The sequence below is a fragment of the Otolemur garnettii genome, unplaced genomic scaffold, assembly GCF_000181295.1.
Source record: "Otolemur garnettii isolate 467f Iridium unplaced genomic scaffold, OtoGar3 scaffold00006, whole genome shotgun sequence".
In the NCBI taxonomy this organism is placed as follows: domain Eukaryota; kingdom Metazoa; phylum Chordata; class Mammalia; order Primates; family Galagidae; genus Otolemur; species Otolemur garnettii.
The window spans coordinates 34532066-34553223 of NW_003852401.1; the positions used below are offsets into that span (position 1 = coordinate 34532066).

Sequence of the window (21158 nt, forward strand, 5' to 3'; positions counted from 1 at the left end):
GTAAACTTCTGGAGGAAAACACCTCTTATTTTTTACACATGCTCCTAACACTTAGCACAGAGCCACACACACTAGCAGCTCCTGGAAAACATCAGTCACATATATCAATAAAGAAGAGGCTTTGATGCATAAGTGTGGGGCTGGGGCTACCTGCTACCTGGTTTAGCTCTTCAGCTTCACCCTGGTAAGTGTCAAATCAAGTCTTTACATACTCTCAAGCACAATAAAAGGGGATAATCCTGGGGCCTAAACAGAACACAGACCATGAACTAGAAAAGACAATTGCTCCACAGTGTGTGAAGTTACCCATAAGAGGCCTTGGAGAGACATAGTTTGCCAGTGAGCTCTTTAATGAGGAAGAAGAGGGGCATCAATGACATAGAAGTGGAGAATTATTTCTTTTGTAAAATCGATGTTCCATATGCATAGCAGAAGCTTTGTATGCTTTGGAAAACCAAGTGTGCAATTCTTTGCGTCCTGTTCCAACACATGTAGTTATTGTGATGTTTAGCCTGAAAGAAGGTTCTTTAAAACCCGTGGTGGCTCATGCCTGTAATCCTAGCACTCTGGAAGGCCGAGAAGGGTGGATTGCCCTGAGCTCAGAAGTTTGAGATCAGCCTGAGCCAGAGTGAGATCCCATTTCTACAAAAAAAAAAAAAAAAAAAAACCAGGTGTTGTGACAGGCACCTGTAGTCCCAGCTACTTGGAAAGCTGAGGCAAGAGAATCACTTAAACCCAAGAGTTGGAGGTTGCTGTGAGCTATGATGCCACAGCACTCTACCGAAGGCCACAAAGTGGAACTCTGTCTCAATAAAAAAAGAAAAAAAAAACCCAAGTTACTCTTTGTACTTATGCACAAGATCCTGTTCAAGGATGTGAGGCTCAAGGGATTTCATAGTCACCTCAGGCAGAGGCGTCATCAGGGTAAGCAGTGGTGTTGTACTCTTCTTACCTCTTAGTCTGATCCAGAACATTCGTCACTGTCTTTCTTTTAGCATTACTCCTTAGCAATTTTTAAAACCTATTTGGAATTAATAAGCTTTCTTTCTCAAGATTCCTGCTGACACCTTTCATCTTTATACTTACCTGTAATAACAACAATATTTAAAAAAAGAAAACTTTTATACGCTGCTTTAGAGTTATAAAGAATTTTTCTCACAATGTATCTTTACATCATGGTTTGATTCTACAATAATCTCATGAGGTTGATATTAATTTCTCCATTTTATTTTTTTAATTTAATTTATTTATTTATTTATTTATTTATTTTTTGAGACAAAGCCTTAAGCTGTCACCCTGGGTAGAGTACCATAGCATCACAGATCACAGCAACCTCCAACTCCTGGGCTCAAATGATACTCTTGCCTCAGCCTCCCAAGTAGCTGGACTATAGGCGCCCGCCACAACACCCAGCTATTTTTTGTTTGCAGCCGTCATTGTTTGGCGGGCCCAGGCTGGATTTGAATCTGCCAGCTCAGGTGTACATGGGCTGGCACCTTAGCTGCTTGAGCCACAGGCACTGAGCCAAATTTCTCCATTAAAATGTCTTCTATTCCCTGATCCCATTGAACTTGGAGGAACATATGGAAAAAAGGCCATAGTAACTGGCCATTATCAAGGAACCACTATGTGAGATAAAGACTAGATCTTTTCACACGTGTCGTCCAATTTAAGTTTCACAAACAACAGAGAGGGATTGTAATACCCCATTTTGCAGACAAGAATACTGAGAATCATTAGATTCACTAGTATTATTGGTAATGAACCCAACGGGAAAAGAGGGTAAAGTCATCCAGTTTGTAAATGAACCCTGTCTGACTATCCATGCTTTTTCCACTGCACTCAGTTTAAGTGCAAAGCTAAGTATTATGTCATTGCTTCCCCCCTTGGTTCCAGATATTATGCAGAAAATTCCACCGGCCAGTGTGAGAGGTGTGACAGGAGCTGCAAGGCGTGCCGGGGCCCCCAGCCCACAGACTGCCTGTCTTGCGATACCTATTTCTTCCTGCTCCGCCCCAAGGGACAGTGTTACCGCACCTGCCCAGGTCACTACTACGCAGACCAAACCACACAGACCTGCGAGAGATGCCATCCGACTTGTGATCAATGCAAAGGTGAGGAGGGTCCGTCTCCTGCTTTGCACGTGTGAATGTACAAATGAAACAGTTTTCGGCTTTGCCCCTTTCTCCCTTCTCGTCACCTTTGGTGCTTCCTCTCGCTTCCCAACCTCATCTTCAGTCCTCGCCAGCATCGGCAGCCTCTGTTCACTCTTAGCTTTTGTATCCTCCCTCCGACCTGGGCTGCTCCTGCTACACCCTGCTGCCCCATGGGGTCCCCCCTCCTTCAAGACCCAGCACAGGTATCATCTCCCCCAGGATGTGTCCCTTTCCTTCGCCATCTGTTGGAGCTGCCAAGGGAAATTCATTTACTGTTATTACTTCAACAACTCAACATTTCTGCCTCGAGCTTTGTTGCTTTTTTCCAGACACCTAGTTGTCTGTTCCAGGGAACCTTAAAATCAGTGGTGATGAGCCCACTACCCAGCTCCGGGCCCAGGATCACGCCTGGAAGTTGATTCTTCTCTCTTCCTCTCCTCCTGCCCAGCCCACCTACCTCCAACAAAGCTAAACTTCAGTGCCTGTTTATCTTCTTTCCTAAATATTTTTCTAATTATATCTTTCTCCATGCTCATTATCCTCATTTTCCATTTTCAGAATCTACTATCACACCAGCAGGTCACCCCAGCTCTGGTCCCCAACTTCTCCCTGCCCCCCATTATTCCTTCCTCTAATGCCAGAGTGATCATCTCAAAACTCAAATTCACTCAATTTGCTCCACATCCTACCATAAAAGTTGATCGAAATGAATTCGCAACATTTAAAAAAGAAATACTCCAATAACATTTTATTGGTTAAAGCTTACTAGAAAAATATGAATAGCTGCTAGGGAGCATTCCTGATTTTTCAAAATTATCATGGCTATTTTTAGTCCTTCTTTTGTATACATTTTGTAATCAATCAGGTTTCATTTTTAAAAATTCCTTTGGATATTGATTGGCATTGCATTGAATTTACTTTGGAGAAGAATTTATCCTTATGATCCAGAATCATCACATTTATAAATATGGCATATCTCTTTATTCTATGCATTTGGGTTCTTTTTATTTATTTATTTATTTATTCATTGATTCACTTATTTATTTATTGAGACAGAGTCTCACTATGTTGCCCTCGGTAGGGTACTGTTGCGTCACAGCTCACAGCAACCTCAGGATCTTGGGCTTAAGCGATTCTCTTGCCTTAGCTTCCCAAGTAGCTGGGACTACAGGCGCCCACCACAACAACCAGCTATTTTTTGGTTGTAGTTGTCATTGTTGTGTGGCAGGCCTGGGCCGGATTCGAACCCACCAGCTCTGGTGTATGTGGCCGGCACCCCAGCCGCCAAGCCATATTCTATGCATTTGGTTATTGCCCTTAGCAAACTCTTAGTTAAATATTTACCCTATTGAAAGATGATTAAAATCTTTAACTTTCATCTTAAAGATTTTTTGCCCATGTATTCTAGAATCTAGAACCCCTTAGAATTATCCAGAACTACTTAGCAGCCGCCAAATATACCACAATGTTTGTTTCTTCTTCCTGAAAAACGCCACTCTAGGGAACGAACTCTCAAAGACCCGGCTTGGATATCATCTCTTCTGTGAGGCTTTCTCAGTCTTTCCAGGAGTGTTTTTCCTATTTCTTGATTCTGTAATGCAGTTTCATCACAGTACATTTAAAATTATATTTCAATTAAACGAGCCCACCCCTTCACCAACGGTGCACCCCTCAAGCAACAGAAAAGATTATACTACCTTCAGTTCGTGTCCCTTGTTCCTCATCCAGATGTAACACAGAATAAGTGCTTATTAAGTGTTTGTTGCATGAATGAATGAATGAATGAATGAGGAACAAATCCTAATGTCGTTGCAAATTGGAAAATATTCAGCTATTAGATCGTCACATATTGCTTCTCCCCTCTTCCCTCCAATCTCTTTTTCTGGACTTTCTATTCAATGTAATGTAGTTTTTTTTTTTTTTGCAGATTAATATGAAGGTAGAAATGAGTAGGTTATATGAGTAGGTTATATTGTCCACATTTACTAAAGTCCAAGTTGTCGCTGAGCCCTTCTCCCAAGAGGTGTGTCATAGGACCTTACGTTGTGCCCATTAGGTGAGAGCTTACCGATCCCCCTCCCTCCTCCTCTCTCCTCCCTTTTCCTTCCTCCTCTGCCCAACTTGAATTTGATTGCGTTTTTCTCTGGTGTGGGCACGTAGCTGTTCATCTACTGGTTTCATATTAGTATTGAGCACATTGGATAACTTGCTTTTCCATTCTTGAGATGCTTTACTAAGAAAAATGTACTTTAACTCCACCCCCAGGTTAATACAAAAGAGGTAAAGTCTCTACGTTTTTATGGCTGAATAGTATTCCATGGTATACATATACCATAGTTTATTAATCCATCCTTGAGTTGATGGGCACTTGGATTGATTCCATGTCTTGGCGATGTGAATTGAGCTACAGTAAACATTCTAGTGTAAATGTCCTTCAAATGAAAAGGAAGGTCTACTGATTTAGAGTTCTTGATCTGTCCCCTGTGCCTCCCACCTACTCCTTTATATTTTTACCTCTTTGACCCTGTATGATTTATACTAGGTTTCAGCACTCTATCCCATTTCCCTAATCTGTTCTCGGTGTTTCGTATAAAGTTCAGCCCATCTATTCTTTTTTATTTTAAATGACTATGATTTTTATCTTTAGGATTTCCAATTGTTTCTTTTTCATATCCATCTAATTTTCATTTTGTATCTTCATTCGTGTTTCACAATTTAATTTTTTGGATAGTTTCATTTATTTGTGAACATCTTAAACATACTGAATTTAAAGGCTTTTGTCACATTTTCTACGAAATTAATATTATCTGAAATAAATTTATGTCCTAATTGTTTTGTTTTGTTTAAGACAGAGTCTCACTCTGCAGCCCTGGGTAGAGTACCATGGTATCATTATAACTCACAGCAAACTCCTGGGTTAAAGCCATCCTCCTGGACTAGCCTCCCAAGTAGCTAGGACTACAGGCACCCACCACAATGCCTGGCTAGTTGTTTTATTTTTAGTAGAGATGGGATCTCACTCTTCTTCAGGCTGATCTTGAACTCCTGAGATCAGGCAATCCACCTGCCTTGGCCTCCCAGAGTTCTAGGATTACAGGCCTGAGCCACCTCAGTCGCCTTATATTCTAATTGTTGATTGTGTTTGTCAGCTTTCTTAGCATTCATTTTATCCATATACTTTGGAATACTAGTCTTAAGCTCTTTGTGCATGGGAGATTTTGGTTTTGGTTCTTTATTCTTCTCTCTTCCGTTATCCTTACTTTACAGTCTAGAAGTTTTTCTATTTCTTTTTTTTTGAAATGGAGTCTCAAGCTGTCACCCTGGGTAGAGCGCTGTGGTGTCACACAGCTCACAGCAACCTCAAACTCTTGGGCTTAAGCGATTCTCTTGCTTCAGCCTCCCAAGTAGCTGGAACTACAGGCGCCCACAATGCCCAGCTATTTTTTTGTTGCAGTTGTCATTGTTGTTTTAGCTGGCCCTGGCTGGGTTTGAACCCTCCGGCCTCGATATATATGGCTGGTGCCCTACCCACTGAGCTATGGGCACCGCCCAAGTCTAGAAGTTTTTCAATTAACTCTACCCCTGTCTCCAACCTAAACCTCAGTCCAGAAGCAAAATGCTTCAGTGTTCAGGGAGGTGATATTGATAAAAGCACAGATCCCAGGACAATTCAATTAGCAGCTCAGGAGGGTGTATCTGTGAAGGCAGAGGCCCAGTCTACCTCCTGTTTTAAGCTCTAAGGTAGGATTTTGATCTCATATGAAACACTTTAGTTCTCATTATGGTAGAAAAGATGAACTCATAGTCACCATTGCTTACTCCTAGTCCTAGAGCAAAGGATGTAGGTGGCTAGAACTTGACTCCAATTTTGCATTTTCATGCTCTGTCTGGCCCAAAGAGATTTCATCTTACTTTTAAGCCCACCAATCTCTGTTTTTCCGCTCTCTCTGCTTATATTTATTCTACCATTTAAGTATATTTGGAGTGAGTGGGGTTATGTCAGAATCTGAATTTATGTATGATTTCTTATATATATATGCTACTAATGGATAATCAGTTTCTTAGAAGAAGATTATTGCTGGGCATGGTGGCTCATTCCTGTAATCTTGGCACTCTAAGATTGCTTGAGGCCAGGATTTCGAGACTAGATTGTGAAACATAGAAACAAACAAAGTTCCTGAGTCTACAAACAAATACAAAACTCAGATGAGCATGTTGGTACACTTGTAGTCTCAGCTACATGGGAAGCTGAGGCAGGAGAATTTCTTGAGCCCAGGAGTCTAAGGTTACAATGAGCTATGATGATGCCACTGCACTCTAGCCCAGGCCATTGACCAAGACCCTGTCTCAAAATGAAGATGAAGAGGAGGATTCTGCCCTAAATTATAGCCCAGCCTCTTTCTGCTACTCCATATACCTGGAGGAGGGTGTATTTTAGATGTTTTTCTGGTGGAGAGCACATATACTTAAGACTTGGATAAAACAAGCAAAGGCCTTCTTAATAGAGCCTGCTTTTTTTTTTTTTTGAGACAGAGCCTCAAGCTGTCGCCCTGGGTAGAGTCCTGGTGGCATCACAGCTCACAGTAACCTCCAGCTCCTGGGCTTACATGATTCTCTCGCCTCAGCCTCCCAACGCCCAGCTGTTTTTTTATTTTTGGTTGCAGCCGTCATTGTTGTTTGGCTTGCCTGGGCTGGATTCGAACCCACCAACTCAGGTGTATGTGGCTGGCGCCTTAGCCACTTGAGCCACAGGCGCCGAGCCAATGGAGCCTGCTTTTAATCTCATTTCCTTTTTCTTCCAAAATGATTCCTATTGAGGTAGTTGGTTGACTACAAGGACTGGAGAAAATAAAATGAGAAACCAGCTGTCTCCTCACCCTTGCTGCCTGAGCTGAACTTCCCAAGCGGCATCTTCGTGACACTGCTTGAAAATGACTCCTTCCCGAATGCTCCCCAAGTACATGTGAATACAGCCGTCTCCAGGTTGAAGGTGGCTTCCACGATCACCTATGTCTTGGTGGCCCCAACTCAACTTTCTCTTTCCCAGATGGTTTTCCTGAATTCTGTTCCCTACATCCAACTGCTGACTGAATATCTCTAAGTGGATGCTCAACAGACACCCCAAATACCTCACACGTCCCCAAACCACATTTCTGATGCTCCTGTCTTGCAGAACGGCTCCACGTCTCTTCCAGTTGCCTAAGACAGTGACCTGGACTTTGCCTTCTGCTTCTCCTTCTATCTCAACACCCCCACCCAACTGGCCCAAAGTCCTGCCAAATCCATCCCTTAAATATCTTAAATATCTCCTAATTCCACTTCCCCTCCCTGGGTCTTCCAGTGCTGCTTTCCCCAACCCCCAGGCAGCCAACCTGTACTAGGCAATGGCCTGTTAGGAACCCTGCCACGCAGCAGGAAGTGAGTAAAGCTACGTCTGTATTGACAGCTGCTCATCATTGCTGGCGTCACCTCCTCAGCTCTGCCTCCTGCCAAATCAGGAATGTCACTGGGTTCTCATAGGAGCACGAACCCTATGGTAAATTGCACACGTGAGGGATCTGGGTTGCCCATGCTCCTTATGAGAACCTAATTCTTCCCCCATGCCTCCAATGCATGGAAGCCCCTGGTCCGTGGAAAAATTGTCTTCCATGAAACCAGTTCCTTCTGCCAAAAAGGTTGGGAACTGCTGCTGTAGTGTCACTGCCTCACTTCACACTCTTAATATTTGTTGCCTGAATTATTCATGCATTATCTAACTGGTCTCCTTACCTCCAGTATCAGCCACTCTGTAATCCATCAGTCCTCCGTATGCTCTCAGATCACTCTTTTTCTTTCTCCTTTCTTTTTCTGAGACAGTCTCACTATGTTACCCTCAGCAGAGTGCTGTGGCATCACAGCTCACAGCAACCTCTAACTCCTGGGCTTAGGCAATTCTCCTGCCTCAAGCTTCCAAGTAGCTGGGACCACAGGTGCCTGCCACAATGCCCTGCTATTTTTTTTGTTGCAGTTTGGTTGGGGCTGGGTTTGAACCCGCCACCCTCCGTGTATGGGGCCGGTGCCCTACCCACTGAGCCACAGGCACCACCCTGAGATGGCTCTTTTTACACAACAAACATTACCGAGACACTCTACTAAAAGACAGATCTCCCTTGATGTTAGAATAGAATCTTAACTTAGGATCTTTGCATGTGAGGTTCTTCATAGAAGAACTCCCCTCATATTCAGCCTTATCTCTCCCCACCTCCTTTCTAATCCAGGCATAATTAGTTACAGTGAACCTGAGCCCTCTCTGCCACTCTCCAGAACACATTCTCCCATTTGCTCTGCCTGGCTACTTTCTGGTGCTTTAGAGTCAGCATTTCCTTTGGAAAGCCTCTCCTTTCCCCTCCATCCTCTGTTCCCTCAGAACACTCTGTGTTCATCCACTTACTTATGGCCTAGACTATGTCCATACAACTGTGAATGAGACAGTCATGGTCCCTGCAGCCCACGTTAGTTTAATTTGTTTAATTGTTACTTAATCAGCACTGTGCAGTAAAATATACTTTAAAATTTCTTAGTAGTCACATTAAAAAATAAAAAGGGGGGAGCGCCTGTGGCTCAGTGGTTAGGGCACCAGCCCTATCTACCGATGGTGGCAGGTTCGAACACAGCCCCAGCCAGCTAAAAAAAATAAAAATAAAAAGGTATAATTAATTTTAATAGTATATTTTGTTAATATTTGAACATGTACGTTCGGCGCCCATGGCTCAAGTGGCTAAGGCACCAGCCACATACACCTGAGCTGGTGGGTTCAAATCCAGCCTGGGCCCGCCAAACAACGACAGCTGCAACCAAAAAATAGCTGGGCGTTGTGACGGGTGCCTGTAGTCTCAGCTACTTGGGAGGTGGAGGCAGGAGAATCACTTGAGCCCAGGAGTTGGAGGTTGCTGTGAGCTGTGATGCCACAGCACTCTACCCAGGGTGACAGCTTGAGGCTCTGTCTCAAAAAAAAAAATTGAACATGTAATAAACATAAACATTATTGAGCTACTTTACATATTTTTGTACTGCCAATGTTATTTTACGTTTACAGCACAACCCAAGTGGGACTAGCCATATTTGAAGCACTCAGTAGCCACGTGTGGCTAGTGGCCACTGGACTAGAAGGCACGGTGTAGTCTAGAGCAGTGGTTTCAGACTATATTTTGGCAGTGGCACCTGCTTCTCACAGGATCTTACGCAGAATCCTACAGGCAGAGCTGGGAGTAGAGGAGCGATCTCAGAGCCCCATCTAATGTCATCTTTGCCCCTTGGTGTCATTTTCAGGTCATCCTGAAGGCAACTCTGGGAAAACTCTACCCTACCCTCATTAGTCTGTGCCTATCCATAGCTGACTCCACCCTGTGAAAGAATTAGGCTCCCAAACAAACCGCATTAAGTAATCATTAATATGTGTCCACCTTTTTTTATTCCAGAGACACATGTGGTTGTGCTTAAAACAGCTAATCATAATGAGATAACAGGCCGGGGTGGTGGGTCACACCTATAATCCTAGAAGCCCAGGCAGGAGAATCTCTTTAGCTTAGGAGTTCAACTAAAAATAGAAAAATTGGCTGGGCCTTGTGGTAGGTGCCTATAGTCCCAGCTACCTGAGAGGCTGAGGCAGAAGGATCACTTGAACCTAAGAGTTTGAGGTTGTTGTGAGCTAGGCTGACAATAAAATTAAAATATATATATATATGAATTAGATAACAAATGAGAAAACATTGAATTGAATGTGGGGTGGAAGTGACTGAAGTCGATATTGTCATTGGCCATATCATGGCAAATATTTGCTTTCTGTAAGGTTTTCTTGAAAAGCTGGAGGTATCTCTGATACCGCCCTTACTAGATGTGTAGGCCCTTTATTAGTCCAACTAGGGTTGCCAGAAAAAGTACTGTATTTTGACTTGCTAAATTTGGCCCCCTAATTCCAACCCACTTGTATTGTGCAGTGGGGCACTTGGTTTGTAATTAAGACTAGGCAACCATCCTTAGGTAAGTTAATGTTTCTTGACATCAACCAATCAAAACAGGACAATACCAAGATTTTGTGGGGATTAGAGAAATGATGAGTGATGCTGTAAGAACAGTTTGAAAAACTATCCATTTCTTTTTTTTGCAGTTTTTAGCCAGGGCTGGGTTTGAACCCGCCACCTCTGATATATGGGGCCGGTGCCCTTCCTACTCCTTTGATCCACAGGCACTGCCCAAAACTATCCATTTCTTTAACTGGGTTATTGATTTCCTTATTGAACCAAGAATGATGGTTTTGAACATTTCCAGTATCCAGATTTCTTTCTTTCTTTTTTATTTGGAGACAGAACCTCAAGCTATCGCCCTGGGTAGAATGCTGTGACATCACAGCTCACAGCAACCTCCAACTCCTGGGCTCAAGTGATTCTCCTGCCTCTGTCTCCCAAGTAGCTGGGACTACAGGCGCCCGCCACAGCGCCCGGCTATTTTTTGGTTGCAGCTGTCATTGTTGTTTGGTGGGCCCAGGCTGATTTGAACCCATCAGCTCAGGTGTATGTGGCTGGCGCCTTAGCCCCTTGAGCCACAGGCACCAAGCCAGTATCCAGATTTCATCAACTTGTACCCCTAAGATTGTATGTCTGGGAGGGTTTGGTAAATCTTGAAGCTGTCCTGAGTATTTGTTCCTCCTCCTCCTGTATTCTTTTTCTTTTCTTTTTCCTTTGGCCTTTTTTTAATGCCCACAGGGAAAAGAATCCTCCTGTATTCCTCTTAAACCTGACAACTTGTCCAGGTGGTGTCTCCTGTCCACGTCCTTTGCCATCCTTTCTTCACCATACATCTCCTTTGTTGGTTAGTGAATCTTGGTGCTATCGTCCAGTGTCACAACATAGGGCTTACAAAATTGGGGGATAGGTTTTCTCTTGAGATATAAACTGTGTCGGAAAATGGGTGACTTGCTTCCTTCTTAAAACATTAGCTAGCTTGGCACCTGTGGCTCAAGTGGCTAAGGTGCCAGCCACATACACCTAAGGTGGCGGGTTCGAATCCAGCCTGGCCCGCCAAACAACAATGACAGCTGCAACCAGAAAATAACCGGGCATTGTGGCGGGCGCCTGTGGTCCCAGCTGCTTGGGAGGCTGAGGCAGGAGACTCACTTGAGCCCAAGAGTTGGAGGTTGCTGTGAGCTGTGATGCCATAGTACTCCACCCAGAGTGACAGCTTGAGGCTCTGTCCAAAAAAAAAAAAAAAAAAAAAAATTAGCTGTCATAGTAAGATATGAGGATGGCTGAAAGAATCAGGAAAAATATAGTGAAAAGTGAGAATTTAGCAACTAAATTGCTAAATGAATGAATTTCATTCATTTTTTACTACTCAGTCATTTTAGGATGTTAAAAAGAAAAATACTTAAAAGCACTAGGGATGGGGCGGGGTGGGGAAGCATGCCCCTCAGATCTAATGTGTACCTTTACATGCAACTGGGACCTCCACCATTAGCTCGTCCCTTGGCTTTTTATTTATTTATTTAACTTTTTATTTATCCTCCTTATAAAACTGTTTGAAATCAGAATCCAGGCTGAATAACCCAAGCCTCCTCACTCTCCTAAGCTGCTTCTCTCTGTGGAATGACACTCATGAACAGACACCAGGAGTAGCTCTGCATTTGTTAAATTCATCCCACTGGGGTTAGTCTGAGGGAAGACAGGCAGTGAGCTGTTCTGAATTGTAAGGAAATGCAAAACTGCCTGTCTTTTATGTCCCGAGGTTCCTAACCTCAGGACAATCCTTAAAAGCAATGATAGGTGTAGGGTGTTTGACTTTAAAATATGAGAAAGCATTCTAGAAATTAACAAACTGCCTTTTGCAAAAGATTCTGAGTACCCAAAGTCTGCAGGTTTCTCGATAAATCAAGGTAGGACATGTAAATGGTGCCACCAATTTGTCACTGAAAGCTGACAGGTAATGCCATTGGGGATTGGCCTGGTATCTGGGCCTCAGCAAAATCATCACTGGTCTTCTAGAAAATATAATCAAATGTAAGGTCTGAATTTTGTGACCTAAACTCTCAGTTCTCCCCATTCTTCGAGCCTCTGCTGACCACCATGCTAGTCCTTACCTCTATGAGTTCCATTGTTTAGATTACACATGTAAGTGAGATCATGTGTCTAATTTCTCTTCATTAAAAAATAAAAACAGCTTGTATTTTGAACATTGACATAGACATCTAAGCTGTATTTTAGAAAAATGTAGAATGGGAAAAGAATGAGGTGGGAGAATATTGATCCTTCCATCAGAGACTACAATCATGTTCCAGAACGTATAGGAAATTCTGTATGAAGCCAGAACTAGGATAAAAATAAAGTGCTTTTGAATTAATATCACTGCAGGCAGCCCCCAACCTAAGAAGCAGTTGGGTAAAAATGTTTATTTCCTAAGGCGTTGTTCAGAGCTCAGAATTTATTTTTCCATAGAAACAACCTCATGAATGATGGGGCTCACGGCTCAGCCAGGAGAAGTCAATTTAGCTACAGTGTGAGTGTAAAAGATAGGCCCATGGTTCTATTTCAAATTCAACTAACCACCCTTTACAGCGTTGTTCTGAATCAGAAGACCTAGGTCAAGTTCTAACTCGCAACACCAGACACATTTTATGCCCATTTCTCTTATGCTCCTGATTTAAAATTCTCAGCAAAAATGCCAAGGCCTTCCTAACGGAATGAACTAGATAGAGTTCAGGTCTCCTGTCTGCAAACTCTTTCCAGAAGCTGTCTGTTGATATCTGTGTAGAAGGAAACATTTGGGTCAGTCATTCTTAGGGTGTCTGGATTAGAAGAGAGGAATATCACCCCCAGAGGACACAGACTGTAGACTGAGACCCCCTCTGTTTGACGGTTCATGTGTTAAGGCAGAGAGTCTGATAGAGCATAGGACTGTGGGTCAGGAAACCTGAATTGCAGTTCCAACTCAACCATTACCTGTGTTGTAACCTTGGATGGGCAAGGTTACATTGCATATCTGGTTCTTAGTTTTTATTTATTTAAAAAACAATAAATAAACAGAAAGTCAAGCTTCTGAAGAGAGCTGATAGCTTTCAAGAGAATTTCAAAAGAACCTATCACCACCACCACCCCCCAAATTAAGAACCACCAAACAAAATAATCTGCCCAGTCCCTTTAGCCCTGGGATTGTAACATCCAACTCTAGAGCTATTTCTCAATTAAAGACTGTCTATTTATGATTTGCTCTCCAGGTGAATATTGGAAACCTCCAAATTAGCTGAGATTATCCTTCACCCTAGTTAAACAATAATCAGAATGATAAATGAAGGATTTATAAACTTTCTAAGTGATTTCTCATCCCCTGAAAATCTCTTCTCTTGCTGTAATAAGAGATCTGTCATCTCCAAATTCTCAAACTCCAGACTGAGAGTCTGCATAGATTGGACTAATAGGATAATTTCTAGGTCTTCACTTTGTCTCGTAGATGTTCCTCTTTCCATATCCTCAATCAATTCACTCTTCTGCTTCAATTTTTTTGACATATTCCTTGCTCCTAACTGTCCTGGAACTAAGGCGGAGGTTGAAATTGAAGGTCAATCTTGTAATTTACAATCATTTTTTTCTCTTTCAGGAAAGGATGCATTGAGTTGCTTATCCTGTGTGTGGAATTACCACCTCATAGGAGGAATCTGTGCCTCGGACTGTTACCCGGGGTCATACAGAGTTGGAGAGGTACTGGGCGGGGCGGGGAAGGGTGGGGTGTGGTATTATGCCTTCCACCCTCTCTAGAGAGAAACATGTTTCTCTGTGTCACTCTGGGCAGTCAAGAAATCCCATAGTTTAGGTTTAATATTTTAGAATCCTCCACCATTGCATCGTGGAATAAGGGTGTTATATACACCTGGAGCCTTAACTTTAATCAAAAGGACTTAGCAGATCTAAAACAATGGGGAAGTTAGGTACTGGGGGACTCAGAACGAGGAGGTCCTGCCTTTGTTGTTCATGACTGCAGAAGTTTCAGTCTCCATTAGAATGTTATGTCAGAAATAAAAACTATCAGCCAGGCCTGGTGGCTCAGGCCTGTAATCCCAGCACTCTGGGAAGCCAAGGTGGGAGGATGGCTTGAGCTTTGGAGTTTGAGACTAGCTCTAACACGATAAGACCCCCATCTCTACTAAAATTAGGAAAATGAGCCAGGCCTTGTGGTGGGCGCCTATAGTCCCAGCTACTCAGGAGGCAGAAGGATCACTTAAACCCAGCAGTTTGAGGTTGCTCTGAGTAGGGCTCTGATGCCAGGGCTCTCTATCATGGGCAACAGAGAGTCAGACTGTCTCTCAAAAGAAAAAAAGAGAAAATAGTAAGAGAAAAAGAAATACTATCTTCTCTTATCCCTCTGCATCTAAACAGAAACATATGACTAATGTAGAAACAGCTGATGTTAATTTTTCATTTCCTCTACCCCTTCATAGCGTCTTAAGAAGGATTCAGGCTGGGTATAGTGGCTCACACCTGTAATCCCAGCACTTTAGGAGGCTGAGATGGGAGGATCACTTAAGGCTAGGAGTTTGTAACCAGCCTTGACAACATAGCAAGAAGCCCCGTCTCTATAAAAAATAAAGATTAGCCAGGTCTGGTGGTGCATGCCTGCAATCCCGGCTACTTGGGAAGATGGGAGGATCACTTGAGCCCAGGAGTTCGAAGTTGCTGTGAGCTGTGATCAAGTCACTGCACCCAGGCTGAGTGATAGAGTGAGGCCCTGTCAAAGAAAGAAAGAGAGAGAGAGAAAGAATCTGAGCAAAAGTGAGACCCCCATCTCTACTAAAATAGAAAAACTGAAGCAAGAGGGTCGCTTGAGCCCAAGAGTTGGCAGTTGCTGTGAGCTATGACACCACAGCACTCTACCCAGGGCGACAGCTTGAGACCCCAGGAAGAAAGAAAGAGAGGAAGGGAGGAAGGGAGGGGAGGAGGGAAGAAAGGAAGGAAAAGAGGGAGGGAGGAACTAGATTGATTCATATCTACTGCTGAAGCCATAAATTTTCTGAGTCCACTAATTTCTTGTGTTTTCAAACTTTAGAAAATACATCTCTCCATGCTGAAATTAATACAAAATAGCATATTCACGTATGAACTCTTTTTTTTTATTATTGTTTTTGAGACAGAGTCTCACTATGTTGCCTTTGGGAGAGAAATGTTGCCATGGCATCATTGCTTATAGTAACCTCCAACTCTTGGGCTCAAGGGATCCTCTTGTCTCAGCCTCCAAGTAGCTGGGATTACAGGTGTCCACCACACGCCCCACTAGTTTTTGAGAAGGGGTTTTGCTCTTCTCAGGCTGATCTCGAACTCCTGAGCTCAAGCAATCCACCTTCCTCGGTCTCCCAGATTGCTAGGATTACAGGTGTGAGCCACTGCACCTGGCCCTATAAATTCTTTTTAAATTCTAACAACAGCCTTCATTACACTTTGAAGAAACTAGGGTCACATGATTGTTTCCTTATGTCTGGATGGGGGGAGATTACACGACTAGTAACAAAGCTGAGACGGAACCTGGGGATTGGATGAGATAATAGCTGAGAAGCAGGATTCAATGAGATAGTAACAGCTGAGAAAACATCTTAACAGCAGCTGAAACATAGCAAGAGACTCAGCAAAGGCAATTTCCCTTCCTCTTCCTTTTCTATTATGCCATACTTCCAAAGTTATAGAAATAAATTAGGAAGGTATCTTCCCTAACCTCGTTTCCAGCACCAGTGGAGGAGCAACTTGTCAGGAGGAAGCAGCTTTCTTTCCTGGCTCGTCCTAGTGAGATTTAATTGCTTTAGCTACACAGTCACAGCTTATCCTGGGGCTGAGTCCAGGAATCCGGTCCTAACCTGAGGCCAAACAGGTAACATGACTGAGAGAGGAGCACTGGGTCAGAGAAAACTGCAGCTCAAGCTTGCAGGAAACTGACCCCGATGTGTCGGTGACGTAACAGCAAGTGCTGGGGATTGTATCAAATAGGAGGGCAGAACTGGGGGTGGCTGCCACTCGGCTCTGCCTGTGATGTGGCCATGTGGGAGTGATGAATCTAGTGTTGACAGGTCTTCTGGGTTTCAAAGAGAAATTAGGAACTGATTTCCATGTGACATATCCCACTTTTAAAGTGTGGGAAATGAATACAAAATGTTTTAAAGTATGAAAATCAGTGTAGTGTGGGCCAGACAAAACCAGTTTTGGACCTGAGCTGTCCTTCAGCACCTGAGCTGCCAGTTTGCAACCCAAACCATTCCAAATTTTTCTAGAAGCCTGTTCTCCCACTGTGGGTACTAGCAGATCTCAGAGGTCAGGGTCCACCCATGGTCCCACCCAATGGCAAACAGCTGGTTCTGTCCTTGACCCAGTGCAGTGGGGATGGACCCAAAGGACACCATCTTTCTGCTGCTCCCTACACGCCTCCTTCCTTAGGGAGACAAGATGCGATGCCCATCTGGGAACTTCAGTGCCTTGTTAATCTCTCTGTACTCTAAGGGAACCTCTGATTGTTCTTAACAGGGAGAGAAATTAGACTGTGAAAAGTGCCATGAGAGCTGCGTGGAATGCAAGGGACCTGGCAGTAAGAACTGCACCAATTGCCCTGCCAACCTGCTGCTGCACTGGGACGACAGCCGCTGCCTGCCCTGCTGCAACGCCTCCGGTCCCACCCGGGCCCAAGAGTGCTGTGACTGCCAGGACACCACGGGTGAGGGACACGGGGAGCATCCTACAGAGGAGGGGCATGTCCTCAGGAAGCTGATGGGAACAGCCGGAGAGGAGGCTGGAAAGCTCAGGAATAGCAATGCAGCAACCTTTTATTGAGTGCCTGCTGTGTTTGTGTGCCTTCTGTACTTGAGACTTCATGTCCATTGTCTCACTTCATGGGTAGATATTATCAATGGCATTTTACAGATGAGGAGACTGAGGCTCAAAGGGTTTGCTTGGCATGTCCAAGTTCACACTAATATCAAAAGTCTCATTGGGAATTAGATCCTCCCATTACGTCCAACGTGAGAGCTTGATCGGAGCTAGAATTTTATCTCTGTAAGTTTATTTTGTTCTTTTTTTATTCTTTCCTCCTAAGAATAAAAGGAAAAGAATCAATTGTCAAGGAAGTTGATACCAATGTTATCTCGAAGAGCTGATCTGTGGAAGTCAGCTCAAATCTAGGCTTCCCAGTAGAGACTTAGAGGACTTTAAAAACTTTGACACTACAAAACAAAACCTCTTTTTCCAAGTCCCACTGCTGCAACTGTCTTCCACATCCAGCCCATCCATGTGGGTGAGCGTTTGGTTCTATCAGCCATAAACTTAAGTAGATTCTGAATGAAGTGATTCCTAGTCAAAAGAAATATAAATTCTGAAAATATACTCTGTAGGCCAGAAGCAGATCACTTCCTTGGGGTCAAATTTATGGGAATTTGTCCGTCTATAGGTAAAGAATATCCCAGACCTTGGCTGGGCGCCTGTGGTTCAAGCAGCTAAGGCGCCAGCCACATACCTGAGCTGGTGGGTTCGAATCCAGCCCTGGCCTGCCAAACAACAATGATGGCTGCAACCAAAAATAGCCAGGCATTGTGGCAGGCACCTGTAGTCCCAACTACTGTGTACTGGGAGGTGGAGGCAGGAGACTCGATTGAGCCCAGGAGTTGGAGGTTGCTGTGAGCTATGATGCCAGGACACTCTACCCAGGGCAACAGCTTGAGGCTCTGTCTCAAAAAAAAAAAAAAAAATCCCAGACCCATAACTGCTGCCAGCCATTTCTTTTCCATTTTTGCTCAGCCTGTCCTATTCGGTTCTGCACATCACCTTTCCACATACTAATTATTTCCTTCTTTCATTTCCCTGCCCTGCCAGCAGCTGGTTTTCCCAGCTCTTCATATATGTCCACCTTCAGTGTCTGATTGTCTAATATCCATGCTGTTTCACCCGAGGATAATAACCCTTACTACACCAATGCCTTGTTTCTGAAATCCTGTATCAACTAAGAACTATTTAGTCTGCTTTCCTGGTCCCTCTGAGGCTCCTGAGCCAACTGGGACAACTCCGTAAAAATCTTAACACTCTTGATCATCTGATCCTTCTTTACTGATACACTGTGCCCCTTCAAAGAAACAAGAGCTCAAAGACTGACCCTGACTCTGCAGAGCAATGTGGAGAATAGTAAATAAAGAGTAATTGCATATGGTCCCTATTTATTGAAACAAATCCATGGCAGTGCCCGTAGCTCAGAGTCTAGGGCGCCAGCCACATACACCAGAGCTGGCGGGTTTGGACCCAGCCCGGGCCTGCCAGACAATAATGACAACTACAACCAAAAGGGTGTTGGGTGGGCGCCTGTAGTCCCAGCTACTTGGGAGGCTGAGGCAAGAGAATCGCTTGAGCCCAGGAGTTTGAGGTTGCTGTGAGCTGTGATGCTATGATGAGGGTAACATAGTGAGAATTGAGGTTGCTATGAGCTGTGATGGCACTCTGCTGAGGGTAACATAGTGAGACCCTGTCTCAAAAAAAAAAAAGAAACAACTCCAAGAGGTCTTCTATGGTTCCAGACGGTATTTATCTCAAAGTACCACTCACACATTCCTTACCAATCCCTCTAGGGCTATTATTTCCCCCAAGAAAAAATTCTGTGCTGATATTGCTCATGATGAATGGAATACTGATAGTGCCGTTACTTTAGGAGATGAAATTCTGTTTGATGAGTGAAATCACATGAGAATGGAAGTTATGATAAAATAGAAAACTTGGCTCAGCGCCTGTGGCTCAATCGGCTGGGGTGCCAGCCACATACACCTAAGGTGGCGGGTTCGAATCCCCAGCCCGGGTCCGCCAAACAACAATGATGGCTGCAACCAAAAAATGGCCGGCGCTGTGGTGGGCGCCTGTAGTCCCAGCTACTTGGGAGGCTGAGGCAGGACACTCGCTTGAGCCCAGGAGCTGGAGGTTGCTGTGAGTGTGATGCCATGGCACTCTACCCAGGGGGATAGCTTGAGGGTCTGTCTAAAAAAAAAAAAAAAAAAATAGAAAACTTGTTTAGCTTTAGCAAAAATGAGGTAGAAATACATAGTGGCGATGAATCAGATCTTATTGGTCATTATTTACATGCAAAAATCATTACACGAGGCAGCAAAATTATATTCATTAACCTCGTCTGTGGAATATACCTGGACTCTCATAAACATATCCTTTGGACAAGGTAGATTCAAGTGGTTCAACAAATTTTTAGAGGGCCAGGCGTGGTGGCTCACTCCTGTAACTCTGGCACTCTGGGAGGCTGAGGCAGTTGAATTGCCTGAGCTCAGAGGTTCAAGACCAGCCTAAGCAAAAGTGAGACCTTGTCCTTAAAAATATCCCGGGGGTTGTGGTGGGTGCCTATAGTCCCAGCTACTTGGAAGGCTGTAGCAGGAGGATCACTTGAGCCCAAGAGTTTAAGATTGCTGTGAGCTATGACACCACGGCACTCTAGCAAGGGTGACTGAGTAAGACACTATCTCAAAAAAAAAATATATATATATATATATTTGCATATATATATATAGAAAATCTATTGTGTACAACTTCAAAAGAGCTAAAGTTTGGTGACCTTGAAATGAGGTTCACAGAACAGTACACAATGATGAAAGTTGAAGCAAAAGAGCACCAATGAACTGAAATATAAACAAAATTCATACTCTTAGGATGTGACTATTTCATTTTATTTTGTTTTGTAGTGTTTCCTGGGTTGTCTTCACAGCTTCCTTTAATATCTTAAATTCTGTTTCAATTACAAGGGTGCCATCACTCCTTACTTACTACTCTCTGCATGGCTCTGCAGAGTCAGGCTCAGCTCTTATTTGAGCTCTTGTTTCTTTGAAGGGGCACAGTATATCAATAAAGAAGGATCAGGTGATCAAGAGTGTTAGGGTTTTTGCAGAGTCATCACAGTTGGCTCAAGAGCCTCAGAGGGAGCAGGAAAGCAGACCAAAAAGTTCAGCTTCATCACACACAGACTGGGACTAGTGTGGGGTACACACTGCAATTTTGTAAAGTGGGGTGCGTTCTAGGAACATCAGAGACAGTGATTCTACCATTTCAGATTGAAAAAAATTAAAGGTGAAGTTCTTTACAGCAGAAATCAGTTTTCCCTCATTCCACTTCTTCACTCCTACTTTTTCTCTCTCCCTTCTTCCAACAGATGAATGTATCCTTCAAACAAGTGGGGTTGGGCCTGCAGCTGAGCGGGCCAAGACAGGTCTGCTCATCACCTCCTCCATCATGCTGGTGCTGCTGCTTGGGGCAGCTGTGCTCGTCTGGAGGAAATCTCGGGGCAGAGCCCAGACAGCGGAAAAGTCTGGCTACGAAAAGCTGGCTGACCCCAGCAAGGCTTATTCCTCCTATAAGAGCAGCTACCGAGAGAGCACCAGCTTTGAAGAGGATCAGGTGATCGAGTACAGGGACCGGGACTACGATGAGGATGATGAGGATGACATCGTCTACATGGGCCAAGATGGCACCGTCTACCGGAAATTTAAGTATGGGCTGCTGAATGATGAAGAGGAAGATGAGCTGGAATACGATGACGAGGTTTACTCGTACCGGTAAATGGATGACGTCCCCCTCCCCTTGCACTCACAGGCATGTCTGTGCGCATCACACACCAGGCCGAGGTGTGCGTGTTAGTATTTATCTTTTTAACCAAGTGTCCAACCAGAATATGTAAGAAGTATTTTGTTGTTCTTTGGAGTGGCTAGATTCCATGTACACCTGCTGTTCAGTCATAATAAAGGAGCAAGGATAAAATTTGGAGGCTCAAATTTCCCTCAAAACAGTATGTCAAGACCCCAAATGCAGGAAGTAAAAATGACTAAGACTTGTATGAACTTTTTTTGTGATCAAAAAAATGAAACACAAATAGCACAATAAATCTATAGAAATTCTGTTCCCAAACTGCATTGTGGAGGCACCTGCTGCCTTCTGGTGTTCTGATTTTTCTTTAATGAATTTTAGGGATACG

General features: G+C 43.8%; 1 protein-coding gene across 1 annotated transcript in view; it reads left to right on the plus strand.

The window, feature by feature from the left end:
• Nucleotides 1–20746, plus strand: part of PCSK5 (proprotein convertase subtilisin/kexin type 5) — a 430298-nt gene extending 409552 nt beyond the window's left edge. The window contains exons 35-38 of the mRNA XM_012813041.1: nucleotides 1897–2114; nucleotides 13782–13882; nucleotides 16685–16871; nucleotides 20340–20746. Of these exons, the coding sequence (XP_012668495.1) occupies nucleotides 1897–2114; nucleotides 13782–13882; nucleotides 16685–16871; nucleotides 20340–20746 (913 nt within the window). The remainder of the gene's footprint in view (nucleotides 1–1896; nucleotides 2115–13781; nucleotides 13883–16684; nucleotides 16872–20339) is intronic.
• The last annotated feature ends 412 nt before the right edge of the window (nucleotides 20747–21158 follow it).